The sequence below is a fragment of the Diprion similis genome, chromosome 6, assembly GCF_021155765.1.
Source record: "Diprion similis isolate iyDipSimi1 chromosome 6, iyDipSimi1.1, whole genome shotgun sequence".
NCBI lineage: Eukaryota > Metazoa > Arthropoda > Insecta > Hymenoptera > Diprionidae > Diprion > Diprion similis.
This window is the reverse complement of record NC_060110.1, coordinates 11,917,388-11,938,537: the sequence shown is the minus strand read 5'-3', so window position 1 is coordinate 11,938,537 and position 21,150 is coordinate 11,917,388. Positions and strand designations below refer to the sequence as shown.

At 37.4% G+C, this 21,150-nt stretch overlaps 1 protein-coding gene across 5 annotated transcripts in view; it reads left to right on the top strand.

Moving 5' to 3' along the window:
* The window catches only part of LOC124407576 (protein crumbs-like), a 32,831-nt gene that overhangs the window by 764 nt on the left and 10,917 nt on the right, over positions 1-21,150 (top strand). For 4 of the 5 annotated variants that reach the window (XM_046883845.1, XM_046883843.1, XM_046883844.1 and 1 more), the window contains exons 2-5: positions 17,857-18,227; positions 18,552-18,738; positions 19,864-20,028; positions 20,770-21,097. In XM_046883845.1, the coding sequence (XP_046739801.1) occupies positions 17,857-18,227; positions 18,552-18,738; positions 19,864-20,028; positions 20,770-21,097 (1,051 nt within the window). The remainder of the gene's footprint in view (positions 1-17,856; positions 18,228-18,551; positions 18,739-19,863; positions 20,029-20,769; positions 21,098-21,150) is intronic. The other variant, XM_046883842.1, reaches the window with a different exon arrangement.

Here is a 21,150-nt window from a genome sequence, read left to right as displayed (position 1 = left end):
ATTTTAGATACGCCGTAAGCGTTATAAGTACACGACAATTTCAAAGATCTTCAATGCCGTTTCACTTTCGGGCTGATATATTCTGACAGTGTACAATGTCCTCGACAGTTTTTGACGGCAAACTGTTTTCACCAAAGATTTAATACCGTTTATCATTATTATTGGGTACACTTACATCGAAGCAACTCCATTGATCACACACTTACGGTTTTCTCTATTTCATTGTATTCCAAAGGGAAGGATAGACGACCGCGGTAGTGTAAACGAATCTGTTATTGCTCGGGATGGAGAAAGTTCACTTGAGTTTTTGGTCTGTCATGCAGGGAATAAATGCAGATTTAAAACGTATAACGATCTCATATTTATCTAGCTTTGTCCGAACAGCAAATAGTAATATGCGCGTATAACAGCCAGAGAAATTTGATTGAAAATCGAGTCGCTGCTTTGAATTTTATTTTTTTCATTCTTTACCATTGAGCCTCATTGTAAGTGAAATTCTAAATTTCGTTCACCGACTCTTTTCCCGGATATGCTTTCTGAATTACAGTTCACTTTTGCCGAGTATAATTAACCTTAAATATACAATTCAGCTATTCTACACATTAAGTGTTCGTTGCCGCAGGCATAAATACATTTGATTACTGAAAATTCTTCTGTTCAAATCATCAATACATCATGTTTCGTTGAAGGGTATACAAGTTTTCAATTGCACAGGTTGAAAATTCCAATTTCAATTATTCCAAGTATTTGTAGATATCGGACGAAATTATGTACAAAGAAATTAGAAACATACCTCTCGGTTTTAAGACCTGGAGGCGTTAGTTAAAAAAAAATGTCCATAACTTGCTTTCAGAGGTTCGAAACTTACACCTTCTAGTCTGTTTGTATTCTAGTCTATGTAATAATATCTGCAAAATCTCACAAATGCGTTGACTAGTTGAAATACCTACGTTTCAAAGTAGATCTATAAGCGAGTATCAAGTTACCAAAAAGCGTGGAAAAATATGCCCTACGCATAGTCTATTCATCACTTATATACGAAGCTGAATAGGATAACTGATATTTCAAGAGGCATGCCTTGTTTTCGTCAAGCGTTTCTCTGGGAAACGATTGCATAGAACACCATGGACGTCGCCGCATGCGTCTCTTTGCGGGCCATGTGGTACCGGTCGATTGGTTATATGCGTCCGGAACAAAAACGCGTTAAAAATGTTCAGTATTTCGTTTCACAATTATATTGGTGTCGATTGAATTTATCCTAAACAAATAATGTCTCCACTTTTCGCTTCAACCTGGTAATTATCTTGTGGTACAAGCTATAAATTATTTTATCAGAAATCTTCTCGCTCGGTTGTAAAAGAAAAAAATTCAAATTCCTATTTGCCTCTGAAATAAATCGTGAGTATTCGCAAAGTCTGCTTGTATTTCGCAGCGGAGCGTCGGATGCGGATAGTGAACAGTTTAATTTTACAATTAGTTAGCGGGAAATATCAGACTTTGATACGCTTGCATGCCTGTTGTAATTCTATACCAGTTCCACATGCATTTGCCCCCCAGGTTTTATCATATTTGTATGTAAGTTTAGTAACTCCCCGGTAGTATAGCGGCGATAGAATTTTCACTAATAAACGTCATGCGTGCCTCATAATACAATATTACGTTTCGCAAAACAAATCATCTGATTACACGTGTGTAATAATTGTAGCAATATAATTACAATCGGTGGTTGCTTTGGTGAATTTTTCTTTTTCTCTCTCTGTTTTTTCTTCCAATGAATCATACGGTAAACGTGTCTACCAGTTCTTCACGAAGGTATGACAACTGCAAGCCGGGACTTATCAAACAGGAATTTATTATATATATACGAATACGTTTTTGAGAGATGCTGATAAATGCTTCTCGTCGCATGCTGCGTTACTTATTATACATTATACACACATGAAATTGCTCTACTATAGCAGATAAGAACTCGAGAGAAAGAACTGACTCTTGAGAGGATCCACTTCCTCCTAACTCCTAAGTGAGTCAGGTACTCGAAAAGTGTAACAAGATAAGGATGCGCATCAGGGTTGATGCGTGTATAACGGAAGAACCAGAAATAAATCTGAAACCTGTGTGACTTTTCAGCCGAGTTTATGCTGCATCTCTATAATACACTTGCACGTATATCCGCTTACAGTTGTTTTCATTAGTTTTGCGTACGCCGATGTTACGCCTTCAGTCTGCAGCGAAGCGAAAACGTGACTTTGTAACAGTCGACTTGGCAGGTTAGTTTGGAAATCGTCATCACGTATGATTCCTTCTTTTTCTCTCGTTTTTCCCGCGCATTGCGCGTATGAACGCAGATACAATCCAGAGATTGCTGAAAACTATTCACTGCATTACACTGCGTTATTATACCTTATCAATTTCTGTCTCATTTTCAACGGGAAGAGAACAACTCTTTACAATGGAGAATATTCAATGATATGATGAATAAAGAATTCCGTAATTCTATATTTTAATTCTGTGTGTATGCGTGATCTAAACTAGTGTTTATCTGAACAAAAAATCGAGGACTGAGCTTTCAAAATCTAAGGTGACCAAAATCTTGCACCAAGTTTGGTGTGCGGTTAAATTTAAGGTCATTTTTATTTTTAATTAGTTTATTTTGTATTATAACCCATTGCACAATATAAGGTGTATCGTTCTATTGTACTTCAACCCTAATTCTAAGGAGTTGAAAATCAGTAGGTACATTATACCCTAAGGTGCATGTGCTATGCAATAGGTGGAGTTCACGAGGCTTATATATTGCATTTTGCAACGGTCGATAGTTTATTTCTGATACAGGTATTTAGCTCAAAAGGTGAAAGAACCGTGAGAATTCTTTCGATGATCTTTAGCGCTGATCTGGAATAATAAAAAAATGAAGTTAGTTTCATGTGCCATAAATTATAAGTAAACATTTCAATCTTTAATCGTTTGAAGCGTAAAATTCTTGCTAATTTATTCCTCGTTGCAGCGAAGTGATTATTTGAAGTATACTTTGACGTAGCGATTTAAATAACGAAGAATGGATTAACATATTTTGCTGAGAATTATACATATACGTTCCTTTGAAAATGATGACGATTTTGCGTTTTAAGTATCTGCGAAAACCATATTTTTTAACCCGAATAAATTCTTGACGACTGATTCGTAGTTCGCTTTCATTTGCATATGATTATGATGTTTGGATGGTGATTTATTAAACGCGTTCAAGATCGAGTTCCTCAAAGTCTTATTTAGATTCTTTATCAGTTCCTTTTCACCAGGATGAAACTCTCTCTGTCTCATCCTCTCTCTCCTTCTCTTCATTTTGAGAGAATTCAATTTCGATCTCCATGCCAGAGATAGATGATTGTGGCACAACGAAAGGCGTGGTCTTTTTGCATAATTTAATATCCAAGTAGGAGAGGAGCAACTGATGACGGGTCAGCCTGACTTCTTCGGTCTATTCAAATCGAGAAACTGAGGCTGCACTGCACGTAACAATGAAAGGCGTAGGATCAGCCCTGCAGTATGTATACATATATGCGACATGGCTTATAAGGCCTATACTTAATGGTTAAAAAAGTACAGGCACGTGCGTTATTTTTTAATTAAACCAATTTCAATAACAGATTATTCCGTGCATTCGTTTTAAGCTTCACTCGGTTGATCGTTTCCTCTTTTCTTTATTATGATGTCTTTTTTTTTCTTCTTCTTCTTTTATGAGTTAGCATGGTAGTAAATAATCAAAACTCGACCGAATGAGTCATCGATGATATCGACGAAACAAAAAATCTTCCTCACTAGGTTCCGTAGAATCTTTCGTTCGCATCAGATTCCTCGTTTTATGAGAACCAACGACTTCCGCCTCTTCTTCGTTGCGGTTAAATCGGTCAGTGATCTGCAACACCGGTGATCTTTTCCAGGCGAGTTTTGAAGAACCGTTAGAAAAAACAAAGCAGCTCTTCTTTTGGAAAATAAGAGAATAGTCAGAGCTTACAGTGCAGCGGTCTGATCATTCGAGCTGCGGGGAAGAATTATGGAATTCGGTTTTTTTTTTTTTTTTTTCATCGAACTTCCGAATTGTTATTATTTGTTCCGTTCCAACAGACTCTGCTCATTACCATTCTTGCCACTTGTTCGCTTTATACGTATGGCAATTCGGGTAGGTAAACTCTTTCTTGGAATATTACTGGTTTGTCCAAGAAGATATGCGAAACCGAGTACGAGACCCACGAACTGTACATACATTTCTACGCGTAACAGAGCGTATAATAATGGCAACAATAAAGCTCACGTAAATGCGACAGAAGTTGTAACGCGATTTTCTGGTGCAATTTATTTGCGCAATACTAACAGCTGATCTATTTGCGTCCACGTTTTCAATTGCTCTAGAAAAAAAATGTGAGGAATATTTTTGAACTCTGGTTCTGATAATAAAAAATAAAAGAATAATAGTAAAACAAATTCACGCTCAATGTCGCGATTGCTATGAAATTCCTTTCATCGGAACCTCAGTCAGTGTTTTGATATCCCAAAAACGTATCGATCTTGTTATTTCGCTAATATTGCGATAAACGCAAGCCTAAATTGTTCTCAGTGGATGAAAATGGCTTCGTTGTCGATCCCGTTCTTTCTTATAAGCCAGGTCTTTTATCTTCTTGAAGCTAATGTTTTGCTTTTACAGGAGCAACAAGATCCCACGTCATTTGCGATGTGTAAACATCATTTGGAAAAGGTTATGAATGCGGAACAATGTGAATTGTAAAAGACATTATTATCGTCATCTTGAAGAGATTCGTGCAGTCTTATACACACATGCATACATACATACATATCGTTTTCGCAATATTATATGGAAAATACATTCCGATCGGATTACAGTAGCGACACACTTACCTAGAGTTCCTTTATGCCCCCATAGAGATCGTTCCGATCGGAGAATGGGACTCATTCATTCTCACTGTGCAGCGGTGCAGCTTTGACGAGAATTGACCGAGAGCTGTATAGGGATGAAAAAAGGAACAAGTATTGCTTTTGAAACTGAGAACCACGGCTGCATCGGCAGGAATACCGCAAGGCAGTTATACACACGCTGAACAATAATAATTTCTTTCGCCATTCGCTACAGCTGGACAGACGTCAATCGAACGGACGAATAGGCAGTTGGTTAGTTATTCTACAGACCGTATATCTTCCCAGATTTAATGTCGGCGTCGTTATTATCGATGCAATGCAATGCAATGCAATACTTGAAAATTCCTCGATTATTATTATTAAGGTGAATCTGTTTAGCGAACATCGTAAACCTGGCGTATATCGTCGTGCGAATTGTGCCGACCGAATTAACAATTCGGAGATAACAAGAGAAAAATAAAATACTGTGAGATTCTTCGCAACCTAGACTGTAACAATACGAAGACCATGTGTATGATCCTGTAGAAGTTATATTATATTATATTACTTATTATAAATATCTTTGCAAAGTATAACGATCGTCGGACGTTAATGCGACGCGAGTAAGATTGATGAATGGAGAAAATATAAACTGTACGGATTCAGTCACGGCCTGATTATTTTTTAAAATATAAAACCTAATTTTTAAAACTAAACAATTAATGTCAGCGAAGTATCAAACTTTTCACGCAATATGACTTCGAGTAAAAGTTTCACCGACTCTGATCCGATACGCATTCTAGTTCATTGATCATGGAAAATTGACGGTAGTTGTTTTGAAGTGAATTCTTTTGCTTTATTCGTTATATCGATCGAGGATTATCTTCAGTGGTCAAACTACCTATTGCTGAGTCTTGTGTATAGTTCGCGTAGAAAGCTATCCTTGATTTTGTCAGGCTGCTCAACTAGCAAACTGTATATATATGTATATATATAATATATAAGCGGATAAACCGAGTTCATGGTTGATGGATATTATTCGTTCTGCGACTTGAGAAGAAAAAGCCTATTAAAAACTTGAAGATTCAGATTTAAAAAAAGTACGACCAACAACCATATGCAAGTTTTACATTCATACGAATCGTGTAAATATGATTACACCCACTGCAAGTAGATAATGTGATTTTCTATGTATATATCTTGGCACTTGTACGTGCCGCACACACGCGAGTAATTTAAACAGATTATATCGATCGTACATATATCCACGAGTTTAGTGTACCTATATATATACATATAATAGTTCCTTCCACGTGTAAATGTTTATCTAGGTCAACTGCATCCGAGCAGAATTAAAACTCCCGATGAAATTGAATTTTTGAAGCGTTTTATTGTCGGTACTAAACTGTTAATTTACTATAAATCATCATTTTTCTACACAATATTCATGATTGTAAGTACGTCGAACGTACCTTTGTGCTGCGCGTGTTTCCTGAACGATATCAACGATGAGCACGTGTGGTATAATACCATTTCTGAAATTCAAATCCATGCATTGCATGCAACCTTGTTCGTGTTAATGTGTGCAAGTAAATATAGATATTCGCATGGAGTTATGCAAGAAGACTTTATACCGCGATTGTCGAGCTTCAAAGTCACTGCATCTTATCTCTTGCGTGCCTTCTTCTTTATTATTACTACCTACACTAATTTTTTTTTTTTTTTTTACGAGGACTGACGAGGTAGTCGCGATAATAAAAGCGCGACTCTCTTATCTGTACGAATTCCATAAACGACAATTTTTTGCGCCTCTTATATCTTACTATCGAGATCTACGTTTTTAAAACTATTCAAGACTTCAATTTCGCACTTCGACTCTTTATTATTGACGATGAGTATTATCGCATGTATTTAGCGCACCTACAGCAGGCGCACCAACGAACCCGAGCCGTTACTTTCAACATTTTCCGTGTTACCTGGTACAAAACACATTTCCAAGGCTTCAGCCTGTGTAGTAACGAAGGTCTCCCGCATCTTGTTTACACTTAGTTAACCTAATCTCTCTTCGAGCCTTCTCTGCTACTTCCTCCTTCTTGTGACGTTCCAAGCGCTTAGTAGAACCGAGTTGTTACCTGGTTGAAAAAAAATTTTACCTCCTCTTATAGGACACCAGGGTAATACCCAGTTTTGCCAACATCTTCCTTATAAGGTCTGAGCAACAAATCCTCGAACTCTATAGTATGCGTCATTTGCAACTTGATTATATACAGATATTTAAAAAAAAAATATCACTAATTACCCGCCCGAATCCTAACGAGTGTAATAATTCTACGTATCATAATATCATTGGAAATTTGTGCGCATGTTGGATTAAAAAAACACGTTAATATACCCCAGAATTGCGTATAATGAGGGAAAAATAGCATTTGATAAATTCAAATTCTTCAAAATTATATTCCCTCTTATGCAGAAATATTGTAAAACTTTTCCTTCTAATGCTTCATTACCACATAGATTTAGGTAGGTATAGGTAAAGCTATAAGTTACGACATTTAACCCCGCACATTACACCTGTGCCGTATATTGTGGTGACTGACACGTGAATTTGGGGTGATTCAACGCTCGGTCTCCCTCCGCGTTTTAGAAATAACCGCAAACCCGTAACAACAACAACAATAACAATAATAATAATAATAATATCGTATATAGCGTACATATGACAATGAGACCGAAAACTCAACAGTCCGCCCAAAGTTCAACAGCGGGTTCAAGTGCTCGAGGATCTCGTTTCACGTAACGAATCCTGTTCTAACGTTTTTTTTTCCTTCTTCTCCCTCTTTTAGTCGCGTATTTCCTTCTCCGGATGCCGTTGGGTTTTCGAGAAGAAAGACGCGCCGGCGCGTGAGTCATCATCCTCCGCAAGTTTGATGCGATCATAGAGTTTCCGACCGGATCTGCAGCTCTTCGCCTTCAACTCGTGTTATACCGTGTCTAAATGTAGGTACAGCTCACGAAGTCGAAGAACTTCAATGCGTGTACAACGTCGGGGTATAGATACATACTCAGATAGCGAGGTGCAACTTGGCGTAACTATATATGTATATATTTTATACGTGTGCAATGCCGTACAATTGTCTTCTTCTTTTCTTATACCTTCGTATAACTCATTGCGGACTCTCTATAGTTTCTCTCTATGCTGTTATACCTAGATGCATATGTATATATGTATAAGGTCGCACTGTTTTAACGTGTTGCATAATTGTTTCCACTTCCGCTTTGTGCTCGTTCTTTTTAAATTATTATTATTATTATTATTATTATTTTTTTGTTTCCCTTTCAATGGATCACAATTTACAAGCTTAGACTTGTATGTTATGCAACATGCTGACAAACTTAAGCGATTACAGTTTCTAAACTGGTTGGCGTTTAATGGTGTCAAATTATAATTGTGTCTCTCGATGCAATTTTTGACTCACGTGGTTTTTTTTTTTACCGTTTATCGATTGGTAACGAATAAAACAGACTTATACGCAAGTACATAGTTATCGAAATTGGAAGAATTACGTCCTCTTCTGATGTCCAAATTTGGAGTCTTCAATCAGGTCCTTCGCAATACGATAAACACCTATAATAGCCATGTGATTATTTTACTCCACCATTCGGATCCTTCAATGCGATGTTCTCTTCTCCAATATTTAACTGATGATATTTTTTGAGATTTTTTTCTAATGCAACAACTTGATTCCTCAGTTTGCGTTCATTTACCAATTTTATCTGTAAACGATGTTATACCAATTATCTCTGTACACATGTAACATAACATGTTCAATGTAAACATGCTACACAATCCTAGTAATAGAACCCGCGAAGTAATTGGTTAAGCATAATTTATGGCCGTGGAATGAAATAATGACGTCAGAAGTACGGTATATATTAACATAATTGGCCAGATTTCTACTCCAGTCTTCTTTTGCACATGTGTCTGCAGTGTAATTAATTAATATACACATACTACTCACCTTGCACCCTATCCAAGACGATTCGAATCTTGGAAATGTCAGGTATAGACCCAGAGTCTTTTCTCTCTCTCTCTCAAATATGAGTCACGTTTTCTCGTTTTTCACGCAATCGTCAGGTGGTTCTCTGATCGTGACCGGGCAACTCAGCTGCGATAAACACTTGTGCATATATTACATACCGTATTTTCCTTATAGGAACCTATATGTTTTTCAAAACTACTCTCAATGGTTTTCCCCGAATCGACGAGCGCTGCGCAGCAACGTTCAGCCAGCAATGCCTCGGTCTGTCGGTTCCTGGCTGTTCCTACTTGGGTCTTTAAAACACCTGCAGTGCGGGCAATTCGATTTCCCCGCAGAGTTAGGTGTATAGTATACATGTATAGCTGAATATGTAACATCCGCGTATGACGGTGACGGCTCAAACTGCGCGTTTGGTTGCTAGGTACACTGTTTCGACACAGAAACGAACGCTATACACAAAAGCGGAGAGATAAGGCGCGGAAAAATTTAAAAGATATAAAATTAGGAATAAAAAAGGTTGCAGTTTATGTAATGCAGGTGTCAGATTGTATACTTCCTCCAAAATGTCGTTTCTCGTAATAGTGTATTGTGTAACAAGGAGACAAACTCCGTCTCTTCGAACCGAGCATAAGTTTGCAATTATATATGAGTCGTAGGTGAGCCGTAGACGAATATTGCAAACACGCGAGGCAAAAGACAGTTGCCTCCTTGTTGCATACGATTCTTTACATACCAAGAGTACCTACGTTATTACACGTTTTTTCACGATGCACGAAATTGAAGTTAGGCTCGCGTAATGTCAGATTTCTTCGCTACGGCGCATGCGCGCAGTACAGAAAAGACCGCTTTCAACTCCTAGGACATTAAAGTGGTCTTTTCTGTACTCCGCTCATGCGCACTCGCAGACTCACTCGACCGTCATAAAAACGAATACTTTGCGTCCGGAAAACGCGCACGGCAAAACACGTAAAATATGCTCGCTTTATATAAAATTCATTATGCATATACGTACACACACATACACACACACAGACCTATAGGGTTGTGCACATATTTATAATATATCCACTGCGCATCTCACGTTCAACAGTTTTCTATATCTCCCTCCGTCGCGTTGTTGTGGGCGGATATGCCGTACACACAAAGAAGCATCGACGTCCGTCGGTCCCGCACACAAACGTACCAAGTCTGTAACGTAGGTGTGTGTATATATGTATACGTGTGGTATTTTATACCACGCGGCGACGGATTGGTTAGAGAGAAACTGCGACCGCGGCGCGGCGGCTGCGTGAGAAGTCAGAAAACGGGTTCGGAGATTTCAATGCTTGGCCGGTTGCGTAGAACGCGTCATATCCAGCTCTACGAGTAGTCGTGCAGGTATAGGTGTAAAGAGCTATGCGTACGTTGTACCTAAGCAACTTTAGGCTGCATGTTGGTTCATCATACCACTACGTGACTACGTGTATCTACATCTGTATAATTGTGAAAATAAAGCATTGGCGCAGGATAAATGAACGGTGTAAGCGGCAGCATGCACTCGTGGGCGGAACTGCATTGCTTCGTTATGACACATCATGATCATTGATTACTGGCACATGTATCAAGAATCACAGAATTATTATTGCATTAGACGTCGCATAATAGTGGATCATGCGAGGAACACGGATTCGAGAAATTTTCTATGCTTCTAATTCTTATCTGTCAAATTCAATGATTGTGCAAAAATTTCAGATTTTCTGTCAAACTTATTTCTTACTCATATTTCGCGTATTTTATATGTTACATATATAACGTATAGAAGTTATAACTCATGCATCATGTATGTACCTAAAGTGAAATGAATTTATATACACGACCAAGGCAACGAGGTTTTTTCTAACAGCGTAAAATTACAGCATCAATATGCTGTACATATTACGTATAATATAACGCATCTTATGTGCCAACTGTTCTTTTCTCACATTTATGCGTAGACACACCGTATAACTTGTAGGTGTATATTTGTATGGGTATAATGTAGGTATAGTATATGTACATGTATTTACATAAATGCAACGCAAGGTAATATGACGTCACTTCCGGTATGAATGGACGTCGGACAGAGTCCGGTGTCTCCCTTTACCTGCGGGCACGTATATTATCTCTGAACCTGAATCTAGATGGGTATATCTAGATAAACACAGGTCTATATACCAATTTACAATTAATAATATAAGCTCGTATACTTTTCAAAATACGTGCCTATTCGTTGTATTGCGATGTAGGTATAAAATATAGAGAACAAAAACTTTTAACGACGCGGATGACATAAGAAAACTAAAAGCGTTGTGAGTATTACGGAATCGTTAAATTTTGCAAAAAAAAGAAATAACTAAAGCCTCTATCAAAGAGACTACCGCAACGCTGAAAAAAATTTAACTTAATAATCATATTATTAATAGACAAGATGTGAGCAGCGATCGATTTATAGTATTTTATTGAATAATTTTATAACACAGTTGTGTTTTGCTTATACCAGTGAGGTCCTTGATAGAAATATATAGGCGCGTATAATGGGTGAAAGTGAGTTTATTGGCACTACTATTATAGCCCGTCAAAAGACATCGATTATTGTAACTAAAAGGTATTGTTTATCATACAAGTAACGGGAAATATGAATTATTCGATGAATCAACAGGGAAAATTTCAATCTACCAATTTCTGGAACTGTGGCGATTGCTCACCTGACGCCTCTGATGTCATTCCAAAGCCAAGACATGCCTGTAAGGATCATCGTCAAGGTATGCGGAACGCATTGACCTCTCTCTTGACCAGAAACTAAAACGAGAAGAATCAGTTGAAAAATAAAGAAACTATTGACAAGTTCATGCGGTACCGATCATCAAAGGTGTAAAAAAAACTGTCTACAATGTGTTTTTTTCCAAGGAAAATCGTAGGAAAATCCTTATAGCGCTTCCGAAAACCCACAGCGTTGTTAAAATCCTGGAACTGGCGCCAGGGTCCTTACCTCTGCCCTTTCAGGATCGTGAGCCACCTGGGAAGTCCTGATACCTGCCTGAGTCAGCCTGGGTTCTTGCAGGCTTACACCAACCTGCAGCTACGATGAAAGGAAAACGACGGGAATAATTAGGGATGCACGATTCATGATCAGTTGAGAATTTTTTTTTTTTTTTTTCACACCTACTGGTAGCTTTGTACCAATGGTATTGAGGTTTTGCTTATCCAATAAACTCTTTCACCCATTGAAAACCCATATTTATTCAAGAAATTACTATGAATTAATTAACGATGATTTTGTTTCGTGATAATTGAATGATTACTTGGCTTCGCTCCGGCCATTGCGACTTTAATAGACAATCAAAGTGCCTTTTTACATTTCATAGTAATAATCTTTTATCATTGAAATCTCGTCAGCATCGGTTTGGTTTATACTTTACGTAGACAAAAAACACGACGTGAATTCGTCGGATAGACCAATGAAACAAAATTATTCTATGCAAGTGCACTTACTAGTGTATATATACAATATTTCTATACAGCTTCCTCAGATTATTACGGTATGTGTACGGAAATTCACACTAATTTGTATGGAAGCGCGGAGCAGTTCTCGTCAAGTTTCACTATCGCATTACCTGCACGTAATTCCGCCTTAGCAGGCGTCAACGTCGAAATAGTATTCCTAATACTATACCCATGTAACATGTACGTATACACCTATTTGTACCTCATGTATACACAATTCCTATACAGTCACGTGTTGGACTGGGGCGATATAGTATTACATATTGCACGCTGTATCCCTCCCCCCTCCCCCCCCCCCCACGTTCCTAATTACAGATTCCTAAATCGAAGGCACGACCGTTCGTTAAAGCGATAGTCGAAGGTATACGATATGCAGATATCTATGTATGTATGAACGTCGTAGGTGTGGACTAGGTATATGAGGTACACGTGTCTATTCGTGTGGATGAATCTATGTACGATAGAGTATATCAGCTCAGGTTGTATGCATGACTGTATTGTCCCTGCTGTAGAGCCCCTACGATATCCAAGTACCGTTATACCTATTTTGTACACTTTCGTAGTTGGGTACTAGGTTAGGTATACGTGTACCTAGGGGTCATCCGTATGGTTTACGTCTAGTTATTTGTCGCAGTTTTATACCTCCCGGCTGAAACCTCACGTAGGTATATACACATCGGGGTGAGGGTTGAATCTTGGAAGGGTTGATATTTTGAATGGTCGATGTATCGAAATTTCAAACATGCAAAAATAAAATAACGTAAAATGAATTGTTTGAAATTTTGATTTTAGAAAGTCTGGATGCTTAGAATGACTATTAACCGCGGTTAATCAGTGACTCGAGATTTCGAACGATTCATTTTTCGTTATTTTATTTTCGTATGTTTGAAATTTCCATATATCTGCCATTCGAAATATTGACCCTTCCAAATTTTGACCCCCATCCATACATCGTAAAGGTACACCAAGATCACGAATTACAGGCGAACGTCGAATATATGCTAAATTTTATTTTTTTCTTCAGAATCGGTAAGAAGAGTAACAATTGATATTCTCTCGCCGATTTTTTTTTCTCTCTGGTCTCGCGACAGTTTAAATTTTATGTCATTCGCACGTGTGCGCGTATATTTCGTAGTACAAACGTGCAAAGCACTGAGGTAAGTATGTACGATAACTATAACGGGTAGCTTCGATAGTACAAACCGGTGTACATCCTCATAGCTCTGTTTGAAAATAGCGAGAAGCAAGATTCTTATCTCAAGAATTTAACGTACTTACACTGTGCTCCTTTATACAAAATGCTTACTATAGATCAGGTTGGATCACGTAAGGCGATATATACGATTCTTCCACTTTTGTACGGATACATGCATGGAATCGGCAGTAACACTTAATGCACAGCCTCGAATTCCCGTATAAATCTATGCATCTAGGGTGTATTATACTTTGCGGTGCATTCTATGCAAATATCGCGTTTTTACGTCTGTCGCCGCACTACGATCTCTTTTCATGAATTCTTCAACGCTCTTTTTTAGCATTCTTGTTATTCACCTATCACTGTGACATGATATATACCTACTAAATGTCGCTGCAACCTGTATTACAGTTCAGTCGTATCCTTTTTACACTCGTACACATGCAGCTGCAGCTTAGCTGATGTCTAACGAGATTATTGCATTGTGCAGCCTGGTATTATCATGATCAAATAAATATCTGCACGTATAATCATTACATTTTCCAAGTTTTTAAAAAACTTCATTTGCAGTGTCATGGCCTTGTTAACAGACATTTAAACTTTAACGACTGGTTTCTGTTCCCGTATCTGCACCACTTGACAAAAATTTACTTCCCGTAACGCCCATGCAACACTCAAGTCACTTATATATATGTATAATGTATATCATATATAAAGTGCCGAACGTCTTTCCGCTTTCCTTTTAATTTATGTACAGCCAACTACGACGCAAATTATACGCGGTTTCTTTCCACGATGTTGTAGTAGCCTCGGTTATCTTTCCGGCTCGATGCTTGTGTGCCCATCCAGTCATACGAACTTTTTCATCATCTATGTTGGTGAAATTGTTATCTTTCTTTTTCACCTGTACCTTAAGGAGGTGCCCTGGTCGATTTCGACATTGTCGTGTATAGCTCCAAATATCCAAATCCACGTTTCGCAAACGTAATAAACGTTAATTTTTAAATTGCTTCTGAAAAGAGGGAAGAATCTTTCGCAGTCGTTATGCTGTTGCTATTCTAACGTACCTCATACTTGACGCAAGATTTTTGACAGGGTGTAAATCTCGGCGGGAAAACTGTTGATGAAAAACCAATTTTATTACCTACTTACAACGGTACTTCGTACGTACAATCGGTGCTAGATAATAAAGTTGCCACGCAACGAACAATAAAGAGAAGATGCACTTTGTCAACACTCTGGTTAAACCGTGTGTTTCAATACTTTAGACGCCAATCTCTATCCCTGTTTACTGCATCTCAATACCGTGTATGGCTTTGCTGTGAATTTCATGTTACTTTGGAGTCGAGTGTTCAACTGCCGGAGATTGTGTATCCTTACTTGGTTACGCGTATGTCACAGAACGCTCGCATGCAGCAGGTATACCGCACACGTGCAACATGTGAGTTGTGCATACTCAGTGGACCTGGTTGCATTCATTGTATACCTATCTATACGATCACGTTACCACGTCGTATTATAGTACATGTATAGAACCTTACGCCAAGCAACGATAAGCAATATAAATAATTTAAAAGATCACGCGTAAGCCGGGAATGCAGGCACGCATTGGTATACAAAACACTTGTATAGTTTTTTTTTTTTAATCTCGACAGACGAAGTTATGCTGTCGTGAGTAAATTTAAGGATTATAATATATAATATATATAATATTTAACCTTTTTTTGTGCAAAAAATTTTGGCATCTAAATCTAAAAGATTCTGTTGCGATTGAGTAATATCAAATCTATTTACGCAGTGAAATTATTTTTTAAAGACTGCAAAATGATTTTTCGACGATTGTAACTTTGAAAATAATATCTTTACAATATAATTTATGCTGTATATAAATTGAATGCAGTATCAAACAACGATGCAGCTGAATACGCCGTTGTTATCTGTAGACTTATTGAAAATAGTCTTGATCGCGAGTCGCTGCCATGAATGGTTAAAAAGATGTATCCGAAAACCGACAAGATATAGTCGTATTTTTCTCGTTGTCTTGGACATTAATTTTACGATTTTTTAATCGTGTTTTTGAAGTTCCTGAGTTTCTAATCAGTGAAAAACACCTGGTTACAAATCTGTTTTGTAACTAGTTTTTGGTCCCTAAGAATTCGAGAACAAAAACTAAGGCTCTTTTGAATTTTGTTTAAATATTGACCGGCGTTGAAAATCTTGGAATTAAGTTTCGCCGACTAATGATATAGTTGTGCTGATTTTAATAAATACGTGGCCGGAACCCATACAAGTCACTCCTCATCTAATTTCTCTTGCAAGAATGGATTTTCGGTGTGTCCACAAATAGTATTTTGTACCTTCAACGAAACATTTTGTAGATTCAAGGTGTATTGCGATTATTCGATTGATTTTTGTATTTGCAACTAAACATTGTGCCGCCCTGGAAAAAATATTCACTACGAAATTCACCTACAAATTGATTCCGATGAAAAACTTGAAAGTTTCCTCTAATTGTGAGTGCATAATATAGGAAATCGCAAGTGCTGACTTGCTTAATTTCTTTTGCAGGTAGCCGTTTGGAGTGCACCTTGTAACAGCTTGAATGTAGTATACTCGTTACAAATAATTCTATGCCTCTATATCTTGATGCACATCCACTTCCTAGAACAAGTGTATGCGTAATAGATTCTATATGCACAGTGAGTTATGTAAAGACGATCGTACGTGTGGTGTGTCAGCCAAAACTTTGAATCTCTGTATCTATATGCTACTGCTCATTAGTGAACTGGTTTATGTACTACCCGATTTTTTTAAAACCTATCGACGTTTTTTTCATCTTATAGTCATACCTTAAAATTAATATTCACCAGTATATATGGGACTCGGTATTGGAGGTATAATTTTATTGATTTCAGTTTTCTTTTTCTCAAAATACATCGCGGGCTGAATTTTAAATGTACATAGTATATCCAATCTCTGCAGGTTAATTAATTATCAACATATAAGAAGTATTGAGATTTATATTCAGCGATAACGAAAGATTTTACAAAGGTAAAATCAATTCTGGGTTATCGGCAAAATACGAGATGCACTAATGAATCATTCCAATTGTCTCAAGAGGTATCATACTTATCTAAGCACGTGGTTAAGTAAGATTTAATCTGGTCATGACACCTGCAGTAGATATGATACGAGTAGTATTCGACTTTATCGATGATAATTGCCATGGTCAGATAACCGAAAAGGTATTGAAATGTCAACAAACCAAGGAGGCGCTTTGATAAGTAACTGTTATCGTATCACTTACACTGCAACTTGATTACATGGTCTATCTATAAACATACCTTGCACTTTTATCTTGGACACTGATCGTGAATATTACACACGTGATAACTGCAACATCATTTGAGAAGAAAGCTGGAATTGGTTGCTATCGAAACAGAAGTTAAGGAAATTTTTGCTATTTTGAATTTACTTATAATTTATTAAAATTAAGTGATGTGTCTTGCGAATCAGGCTTAAACTTTTATAAAGTCGTTATGCAGATTGGTTGAACTTATAAAATGTGTTTGCTTGCAAAATAAACTTGTTTACGCGGGGTAATGGCCTCTGCTAACAGTACAAAAATATCACTATTTCAACAGCCGATCACGCTTCAATTTTTTATTCCTATTTGATAGAATTTTCGAAAGTATACAATTCTCGTGAGATCGATACTAATTACGTCATTATGTAATGGCAGGTGAATAGTGTGGACGAAACGAAGCCAATTTTTTGGCGGTTCAAGTGCGTCAAGTATCCTTGAGACTCGCGACACTTACAGGATTCGCAATTTTGTACGAAAGTATACTTGATCATCCGCCAAGAAACGTCCAAATTTACCAGCTTCATGAATATGTATTATATGCTATGAGAATGCGACGATAGTTATAATTTTACAAAGTCTCAAGGCAGGCTTATAGAAGATCGAACGTGGAATACAGATAAGCATTGTGGAATGCACTGGCATTGGCGTTATTTTAATTTCAGTATAAAATAAATTATTCATCATATTACCGTATCACTAGCTGTGACCATGGTTTCATTATTTTGGCCACAAGGTGGCTATTCATTTTCATATGCATAATAAATTTGCGCACTAAAAATGATTCACACGTAAGTAATAGAAAACTCCTCTCGTTCACGTTACAGTTTTTACCAGTTTGCTGGTAACTACCTTCGAGGCACCCCAGGACGCCATCGGTTATGACACTGACGATAATTACCGAGAAGCGTACTTCAATGGTTCGGCATATCTGAGGCTTGCATCAACTGTATCTGTACATCGGCAAACCGGACTCAGTTTTCGAACTTGCGACGGCGGAAGGTTATTCATACAACACTTTGGCCCTGACTTCATAAGCCTGGAAGTTACTCCAGAGGGTCTGCTGTTTTTGGCGTCTGTTAATCAGCAACGATACGAAGCAAAGTTGAATGCTAAATTGTTGAACAATGCCTGGCATTACGTGAATTTGTTGTTTCGGCTCGGAAACTTCACCCTCAGCGCTGCCGGACATACACAGGTAAATTACATATTAAAGTTTCACCTGAAACGATTAGTACAGCAGTGGCCGATTGCTTACATGAGAAATCACTTTGGAGCGACATCCATAGGCCATTTATGTTTTCGACTGGGTCCATAGAATGGCAACAGAACCCTACATATGGCACTCAAACTACTAACTGTATGAGTTTTGTTACATTGTCATGCGTTGGCTATTGTTGCATTAGTACCTGTATAGATCACAATTCATATTTGACATTCTAATATGCGATTACGTAATCACACGCCAGCAAAAGAATTCCTTAATACATCATTTAAAAAAAAAAAACATTCTTACTTTCAGGTGATCGCTAATGCCACTTACAACTCGGGTATTCTCAGTCTGCCAGACTTCAACGATAACGAACCCCTCATAATCGGTGAGGGTTTTAAAGGATGCATATTACAAGGACCTGGAATATTATTCAGACGAAATTACACTGTTAATAGTGGGGCTCTATTTGGAACGTGTCCCTTGGAATCTGCAGGCTGTAAGTTTTACTTGTATTTTTACACACGCTTGCTGTAAGATGTGAATGGAATATTTTTTGCAGTTTGCATACGAGTACGTACTTTTAACTGTGCCATAGAACATGGTCAAATCACTATTAATCTAATCACTTTAGATCTGATTTTAATATGAATAAAATTGTTTGGATACGAATTTCGATGTAATATAAACATTGCAATGGCTGGTAATTTTAGTGAAAGTATTGATACTGTAGCGACTTGATAGAACTCGTTGATCATCATTTTTAAATTGTTGAAATTACTTTTGCAGTGTGAAGCCCTTAGTTATTAGATAACATCAGTACTATTGGCACTTTAAATTGTTGTATTGACAAATTGATCAATTCATTTATTTTATATCTAAGCTGTGCATCCTGTTTTGATAGCTATCAATTCCATTAAACGTTGTGCATAGTCGAGCTAGTGTTGGTTTGTTTTTGCTTCGTTTGATTTGTTCAGTTTATGTCGCACATTTTTTAATGTCAGCATAACTGTGTTTTGAAATATTTAGAAATTATTAATAGGTTCGTAATTTTCCTCAAACAATTTTTATGACTCGCAAAGTATAATCACGATTTTTCTTCAAATATGAAAATCATGACCAAGAAACATACGGTTAACTCTATAAAACTTTTGAATTTATGCTCTTTTCGAAATAATTATCTTATTTATATTTCAATGCTGATCCAGAAAATTAGCACTGGTTTGCGGAAGATAAGCTGTGAAAAAATCACGGAATAAACAGACGGAACGAAACTATTATACTCACTGAATTCCAGATTCAATAAAATCTGTTTTCTAGGTAGTTATTTTAAACTGCAAAGTTTTTATCCTCCTCGATTGACCTATTTAGAGATAACACAACCGTACAAACAACATAAATCTTAATATAATCTGGAAGTATGCGAGTATTGTTTACAATTTTTTATACCATCACTAGTTTTTCGCTAAAGAATCGTTGTAATAACGATATTTTCTGTTCCATGCCATATCAAAGTTACGTCATGTCATTATTCTATTCCATTATCACGTGTTCATACAAATTTTTATGCTATGTGACGTAGGCTAGTTGTGTGGTGTGTGCATGGCATTGCATTGTATTACAGGTGGTCCACTAAGCGTCGGTGGCCTAGCGACAGTGACTGTTTCCACATCAGACTTCTGTGACCACGAACCATGCATGATGCATGGAACCTGCGTCTCTCGACAAGATCGCTATGAGTGCCATTGTTTCGCCCGGTACTCTGGTAACAACTGTCAAGTCGATAATGGTAGAGTCTGATACAGATCTTTTATTTTTCTATTCCTCTGGTCTTTGGAGATAGCTATTCATGGATTTCATTAAGTGTAAACATTTTAACAAATTATAATATCAGCTCAACAGCCCAACATAGTTCTACCGTGATAAGTGTCAACATTCATTTACAGATCTGTAGTCTTTGAAGGTTTTATATTTCATCTTATACCTGAAGTTATATGACCAAAGATATCTGAAAAAATGTCCTCCACGAATCTTGATGTTCGGTGTAGCTATCTCCGAGTTCAGATAGTTTGTGAACAGGCCGATGGATTAATGCGTGAAGAAATATTTTTGTTCCACAGCACAGATTGTTGATTATACTTACACAGATCAGCAACATTTATTGCGCTGCCTGAATATTGACGCACAATCTGCCTGTTGTGTTGCTTAAAAATGCTTCATTTTTGTATTAACCCAGGCGTGCATGTATCTGTTGAATATCGATTGCATACTAATATAAATATATATGATATAGTTGTACACCAGTAATTCACTCCTTTGCGACACGTGATTTGAGATAATTCTAGTGCGCCGTAACAAAAGAATATCCGACAATTAAATTTTGAGCTCTTACTAACAAAACAATTAAAACTACTTAGTATTTTTATTTAGTCTAAAAGAAATACATATTGATGTAATCTGTGTGGGTTACGATATCCTATATTTCAGATCCATTTCATTTCCTTCTTTAAAACTGTATACATAATTGCAGGTCCGCCATGTGACAGTAATCCCTGCCAAAATGGTGGATCATGTACTGAAGATTCCAGAGGTAATTATAGTTGCACCTGCATCCCAGGATTCACTGGAACTCTTTGTGACTCGCAGCTCGGAGTGAGCTTGTGCGAACGTAATCCATGCGAAAATGATGGAACCTGTTACAATGTAGCGGACGGTGAATACAAGTGTGAATGTAGCTCTGGCTGGACAGGGAAAAATTGTGAAATTAATATCAACGAATGTGCATCGAATCCTTGCAAACATGGAGGTACATGCATTGACAGCATTAATAATTACACCTGTCGATGCGATAGAACAGGGTGAGTGAATATATTGTGAATTCGAAATGAAGCAATTAATTATTATTGTGTTA